A 7,672-nucleotide genomic window follows, 5' to 3' on the forward strand; every position below is an offset into this window, starting at 1 on the left:
ATAAATCCAAATTGAATACCCTCATGCACTTATAGGTTTTAAAGATTCTGTTATAAATCCTAATTGAATACCTGGAAATCCATAAAAGTCTTTAAAACATCATACAAATCCAAATACAATACACTCCTTTAGTGAAGATTGCCAAGAACTACTATCTTTCTAAACAATGATTTTTATTTTTTTCCAATTTGCTTTTGGAGATTAAACAATATGAGAGATCTTACTTACTTTATTGGTTTGAACTGCATGCATGGTAAATGGACGGGGACAGGATATCCGTGCTGCTCCCGCGGATCACTGTAAATTGTTCAAAACATGTGCCTCAACGACTACAGTGGCGCTTGCCAAGCCTCGTCTCTTCTTCAACACAGCCAAACCCCTCAAGAATCCAACCCAACATTCACATTTAGCCTAAAATCTAATCCTCCTTGTCAATAATTAATGTGTTTTTAGTTAACTTAGAATTAAGAGTTTGAATTAAGATATAAGCAGTAGCAGCTAGCACAGATTTAGAGTACACAAACTCACATGTAAAAGCTATTCCCTTTATTGTTTCTGCCTTTCTGGGTCAGAATTATCTGCCACTCCCACCGTTTTTTTTCTGCATTTTACAGACACTCGACAGGTTCTCACTTATAAAATCATTTGCCTTTTGTTTGTCGTCGAGTTGTTTAAGCCCTAAAAACAGAGAGAGAGTTCTCTATAATAGAAGACAAAGAACCCTTTTACTCATCCTCTCCACTCTCTCTCTCTCCTTTCTCATCTTCAAACTACTGAACCATGATCACCGGAAAGGATATTTACGATGTCCTTGCAAGCATTGTGCCGCTTTACGTGGCCATGCTCTTGGCCTACGGCTCGGTCCGGTGGTGGAAGATCTTCACCCCGGATCAATGCTCCGGCATCAACCGCTTCGTGGCTGTCTTTGCCGTTCCTTTGCTTTCCTTTCACTTCATTTCCTCTAACGATCCCTACACCATGGATTACCAGTTCATCGCGGCGGACTCGCTACAGAAAGTGGTGATTCTGGTTGCTCTATTCCTATGGCAGACGTTCTCCAAACGCGGCAACCTCGAGTGGATGATCACGCTCTTCTCCCTCTCCACTCTCCCCAACACTCTCGTCATGGGCATTCCTCTCTTGAAGGCCATGTACGGCGACTTTTCGGGCGGTCTCATGGTTCAAATCGTGGTGCTGCAAAGCGTCATCTGGTACACTCTCATGCTCTTCATGTTCGAGTACAGAGGTGCGAGACTCTTAATTTCAGAGCAGTTTCCGGAAACCGCAGGTTCCATCACCTCGTTCCGAGTGGACTCCGACGTAGTTTCGCTTAACGGACGCGAGCCTTTGCAGACTGATGCCGAGATTGGAGAGGACGGGAAGTTACACGTGGTGGTGAAAAGATCGGCGGCGTCGTCCATGGTGTCATCGTTCAAATCGCACGGGTTGAACTCCTTGAATTCCGGCATGACTCCTAGGGCATCGAACCTCACCGGCGTTGAGATTTACTCGGTTCAGTCGTCTCGTGAACCAACTCCGAGGGCGTCAAGCTTCAACCAGACTGATTTCTACGCCATGTTTAATGCTAGCAAAGCCCCAAGCCCTAAACACGGCTACACCAACAGCTTCCAAGGCGGGTTTGGCGATGTTTACTCGGTTCAGTCATCAAAAGGCGTCACCCCGAGGACTTCCAATTTTGATGAGGAGATGATGAAGATAAGCAACAAGAAGAGAGGGGCCAGAAGCATGAGCGGTGAGCTGTTCAATGCCGGGGCGGTATCTTCTTACCCCCCTCCGAATCCAATGTTTTCGGGGTCTACGAGTGGCGGACCAAAGAAGAAGGAGAGCGGCGGCACCTTTGCCAGTGCCGGTGGTGGTAGTGGTGGTGCAGTGCCTAATAAGGAGCTTCATATGTTTGTTTGGAGCTCGAGTGCTTCGCCTGTTTCCGAGGGGAATATGAAACATGCAGTGAACCGAGCTGCCTCTACTGATTTTGGGAGCATTGATCCTAAGGCTTCTCAACATGACAATCCAATTGCTGGTTCAAAAGGTGAGCAAATAATTTTCCTTGTGATCATATCCCAAAACCATATTTTGTTATGTTGTAAATTGCTAGCAAAAGTTCTGCCATCAACAATTTCAAGTTTAAATCAACTAGCTAGAAAACAGATTTAATTTTTACAAGACAAAAGAAAGCAAATAGTCAATTTGCTCGGGATCGATCTGTCTGGTTATACTTTTTATTTACTGCACTAGTAATTCCAAGGTCATGAGTCAATCAAATTTGTTCGATATAAAATGTTGTCTGTATCGTAGAAAAATTACTGGAATTAGAATTAATGTGTCCTGAAATGTGCAGGAATGCATGAATTAATTCAGAATATGAGTCCTGGAAGGAAAGTAAATGGAGACGGGGAGCTAGAAATAGAAGAAGGAACAAAGTTTCCGGCAAGTGCATCTCCATATAGTAGTTGCCAGAAGAAGATGGACATGGAAGACGGAGGTGTGGCAAAGAAGCAACAAATGCCTCCTGCAAGTGTCATGACTAGGCTTATACTCATCATGGTTTGGAGGAAGCTCATTAGAAATCCCAACACCTACTCCAGTCTCCTTGGTGTCGCTTGGTCTCTCGTATCATACAAGTACTTCTCTCTTCCTTCTTCTTTATCATACGTGAATGATATAAGAATTAAATTCAGTTTATCTCATTGTGGTTTAGAAGTGAATTCATGTTAGTCCCTAAACTTTTAATTTCATCAGATTACCCCCGAGCTCTTGTTTTTCTGTTTGCCGTCTCTTATTACTCATGCTCTGTCCAATTGGAATGTTGAAATTTGATGACGTTTTAGGGGTTGAGAACCTAGATTACCAGAAAAACAAGAGCTCGAGAGGTTAACCTGATGAAATTGAAAGTTTATGGACTAACATGAATTCACATCTAAACCACAATGGGGTAAATTGAATTTAATTCATAATATAAGTGATAAATATGATAGAAATAGTTTAATAAAATATCTTGCACCCTCATCCTTACCTCAACGACGACCTCATCTCAAACTAATTAATATTTTTAATTTCCAGGTGGCACATCAAAATGCCCACAATTATAAGCGGATCCATATCAATATTATCTGATGCTGGCTTGGGAATGGCTATGTTCAGTCTAGGTATGCATCTTCTATTGACTGATAGACAACCTAAATATTATACATCATAAGTGCAAACCTTGTGTTCAATCCTAAATTTTTTTCACTTTACTTGTTTCAGGTTTATTCATGGCTCTGCAACCAAAGATCATAGCTTGTGGAAAATCAGTAGCAACATTTGCAATGGCTGTTAGATTCTTGACAGGCCCGGCAGTGATTGCTGCATGCTCCATAGCCGTCGGTCTTCGTGGAGTTCTTTTGCATGTTGCAATAGTTCAGGTTAATCTGCTTGTCAATCTTCAAACTATTCCCAAGTGGGAAATCTTAATTAGTTAACTGAAAATTCAAGACAGTACCATACAAGTTTACTATGTTCCTTTCTTTTTCCTCAACTAAAAGCTTACCACAAATAGAACTATTTTTTACAGGCTGCTCTTCCACAAGGGATTGTTCCTTTTGTATTTGCCAAAGAATATAATGTGCACCCAGACATACTTAGCACTGCGTAAGTGTTTACATTTCTGAAAGAATCAAAACCCATAAAATTAAATGAAATTACTCTAACGTTTATTATGGTTTTGAAAATATTGCAGGGTCATTTTTGGAATGCTGGTTGCCTTGCCTATAACAATACTCTACTATATTCTTCTGGGGCTCTAGTTTCTGGCAAAAACGAAGGCAGAAGATAGCAATATAATAGCTGTACGTATATCCAAGTCAGGCTCAGGTGGAGGAGTGAATGATTAAATATCTTGAACAGAAAATCGTATGCATGCATGCCATTGCATTCAGTATTGAGAAAAGAAAAGAAAGAAAGAAAAATTCATACCACATGATTCTCTGCCTCAAGTGACAGATGGGGGATCTTGATATGCCGTTTACTTCACTGCTGGTTTTGCTCTATGTTACTGCTACTGGGTATTATATGATTAATTTTCGTTTACTGGGTTAGATAGAAATTAAGTAATCGAGAATAGACCTTAGAAAGCCAGGGGAGGTTAAAATTTGCCTTTTTTTGTTCTATCGTTTCGAATATTGGTACACTAATATCAATGTAGGCCTTTGCTTAACTTTGACCCTAAATCCAGGTAATATACTTCGATCTAACTTCATTTATTTAGTTAGATCAATATTCTTGATTTTTGAGCGATCTGATTGATCTTTGTGTGAGATATAATTGACTTATTATTGATGTTCGATCTAACATGTGCTGCTGACTAATATATCTGTTGGGATCAGGGGCCCTCGAATATTGATTGAAACATATATTTACTGAAAGAAGAGGCAGCCGGGAAGGTGTGATTACTGGTCAATTAGAACTATAAGCTCAATTAGACCAATTCATGGTTACTATTATATCCAAAGATGAGATTTCTATAAATGTTTCTTTCGAAATGCAAAGCTTATGGGGAAGATATATAAAAGATTTTTAGACCTTGTCTATATGTTTATAAGGGTTTAGACATTTCTATTCATTGTCAATTAGTTTTAGGTAGTTAATGACATCATTTTAAGACAAGTACTGGCCATAATATATTTGTAGAATGAAAATGTCATTGCCATGCGATCGAGTAGATTAGGCCAAAACAGTACATGTGTTGGGTGTTTTGGCATCAGATCAAGATGAGCCTGCGAGCACTCATGCATGAACAAACAATAAGCATTGGGATTTAGGTCTAGATTCTATGGAAAACGAACTTAAAAATGCAATGGTTAAACGTCAAGTTGGACTATAAGATATTGTTTGGAAACTCATTCTCACGTGGGCAGCCAAGAGATCGTCTAAATAAATCGAACTAGAGAAGAGCACATGAGGGTGTTCTCCGACATCTTTGCTATAAACAAACAGGTTTGAACAGATGCTGTAAACCCTAGAGAAGACACACCATGCATCACTGCAGCTATAATTGCTTTGTAATGAGTTCCAAGTTCCAAGGGGTTCAGGCTTCAGCAAATCAAATGTCCGAATAGTTTGCAAGAAAGACCAAGTCAAACCGAGGAGTTCACTTAAACGATCTAACCAGTCACTATTCTATATCCCGTCAAATCAAAGTTGCTAATTTCAACATTTCTTGCTTATGATTTTCGTTTCGTTTCTCTTTTCATGAGTTTGATCAGTGCCCTTGGATTTGGGCAGATTTAATTTCAGTACAGCAATGTCAGTTATTAGACATTGGCTTCTTTTTGGATGAGCTTTTCGGTTAGTCAACTTATCGTTGCAGTTTGTGATTACTCTCTCTTATGCACACACACTATTTATATAAGTGAATTTTGATGCACATAGATCATTATTTAGCTTAATTTACACGTACACATCATGTTAAACTACTACAGATGCATCGTTGCGAGTATCAGGCGTAAAAGCACCTAGAGTTTCAGAGGCAAATCATACACCATGCCATCATGATATTGACTGTACATTAAAAGATCTGCCGAAATGTAAGGGATTCTTTGTTTGTGATCATGGAAAATGCGTCTGCGTCCCAGGCAAAGCTTCCTCTTCTCAGAAAAATGCTCAAAAATTTTCTCGTGATATTGATTGCGTACTCAAACACTTGCTGGTATGCAAAGGCTTTCTATGTTTGTAATCAAGAAAAATATGTCTGTGTTCCAAACAATTAGTTTTGTTTGTATGTCCTTACTATGGATCTATATATGTTTGTTCTTTCTATTAAGAATAATGAGAGGGACACAATATCTTTGATGGATCAATATATGTTTGTTCTTCCTATTAAGTATAATGATGGTCAACACAACATCTTTGATGTCCATCAAATAAATGAACAAGTGAAAATGCGCACCCATTTAGTACTAATTTTTACCCTCAATTACTCATTCCAAAGACAAACTTAAAATGATCTCATTTCAATCTACGGTAATCTAATTTGTGCCCAAATCAAAATATCTTAATTCAAGTCATAATTAAAAAAAGATGGTGTTATTAGCACACATTTTCTCTCTATTAATTCACCTCATTTAATGAATAAAACATTTAAAAGGCTGTGCGAATTGAGAAAAATACTCATTTAATGAATAAAACAATTGAAAGGGTGTGCAAATAAAGAAAAAAGGTGTGTTAATAACAACACCCTAAAAAAAAAAAAATTGAGACTATTTTACCTTCACCCCTTAAACATTCATAGGGAGAGAGAAAGTGGAAGAGAAAGAAGACTTTGTCGGAATCTACCCAGACTCTGGTCACCGTTCACCGAACTCCAGTCGTCGGTCGCCAAACTTTCTCCGGTTGTCACCAGAATCTTGTCGGACTTTCTCATGTCATCGGAATTTTACAAGACTCTCACCCAAACCTATCTGGACCCTCACTGGAGGTTTCATTAGGGGTCAGTAAACTGTATTCATGCTTACTGATACTGACCCTCAATAATCAATTAATAACCCCCAGTAATTAAGTTATTGACCCTTAATAATCAGGTTATTAACTCCTAATAATCAGCTTATTACCCCCAAACAAACTTATTAATAGAGAAACTAATCAAATGAAATGAAAAAACAGAGAAGATTAGGGCATAAACATGTATCGTGTATGTATCTGGTCACCAGACTTTCTTAGTTCATCACCGAAATCTCGTAGGACTTTGCTGATGTCATGGAATTTCACCAGACCCTCATCGAAACCTAGCTAAACCCTCACCAACGGTCTCACTGGCGGTCAACAAAACTATATTCATGCATATTGACCCCCAATAATCAGGTAAATGTCTCTTAGTAATCAACTTATTGCTGAAAAAACAAAAACAAAAAATAACAAAACAAATAACTCACATAAGTAAAGGGTGTTATTAATTAACAAGAGTGTTTTTAACATTTTACTAACTTTGTGCTACACTCCCAGATGCGGGCTCAGTCAGGGTGAAGTACGGCCTAGTCGCCGACAACCTTCCTTCGCCTACAATTCTTATCACGTCTCAAGGCTTGGAGCGGGTCAAGGTGCTTGACTCCACCAACACCTCGCCATAACCGCCACCTCTACTAATGAAAACATTGACTCTAATGACCTGGGTCAAACTGCCTAAGCAAGAAGCGCCAAAATCAACCATTCCAAAAGTTGCCCTAATCAAAAGTATTGTACGTCAATGATGCTGCCCACAACAATCACATCATTGCCAACACAAGCAACACCCACAATGGTAATTGCTTCCAATTTTGTCCACCACAACAACTTCAAACCCTCAGCCACCCCTCCACACACTAGGGATCCATCGCACCCACCCGATCATGGGCACCACAAGCATTCAATTCCGATCTCGAACTGTCATCCAACAACTCAACCTAATCAGCTCTGTACCTTCGATGATGCCATAGCATATGTGAAACCGCAACTGTCATGGTTAGGATCCATGTTGTGGTCGGTCTATTTCGTTAGCTAGAAGCCTCCGCCATAAGAGATATGAGTAGAACCATATGACGTCGATCAGAGAGAGAGAGAGAGAGAGAGAGAGAGAGAGAGAGAGAGAGAGAGAGAGAGAGAGAGAGAGAGAGAGAGAGAGAGAGAGAGAGAGAGAGAG

The 7,672-nt window shown here is 39.6% G+C and overlaps 1 protein-coding gene across 1 annotated transcript; it reads left to right on the forward strand.

The window, feature by feature from the left end:
* Window positions 1-780: 780 nt before the first annotated feature.
* On the forward strand, window positions 781-3,806 carry LOC101315052 (auxin efflux carrier component 2-like). The gene is made up of 6 exons (XM_004299745.1): window positions 781-2,050; window positions 2,360-2,642; window positions 3,082-3,167; window positions 3,268-3,425; window positions 3,575-3,651; window positions 3,740-3,806. Exons 1-6 carry the CDS (start codon window positions 781-783, stop codon window positions 3,804-3,806), a joined length of 1,941 nt encoding a protein of 646 aa, XP_004299793.1.
* Window positions 3,807-7,672: the final 3,866 nt, after the last annotated feature.

The sequence above is a fragment of the Fragaria vesca genome, linkage group LG5, assembly GCF_000184155.1.
Source record: "Fragaria vesca subsp. vesca linkage group LG5, FraVesHawaii_1.0, whole genome shotgun sequence".
In the NCBI taxonomy this organism is placed as follows: Eukaryota; Viridiplantae; Streptophyta; class Magnoliopsida; order Rosales; family Rosaceae; genus Fragaria; species Fragaria vesca.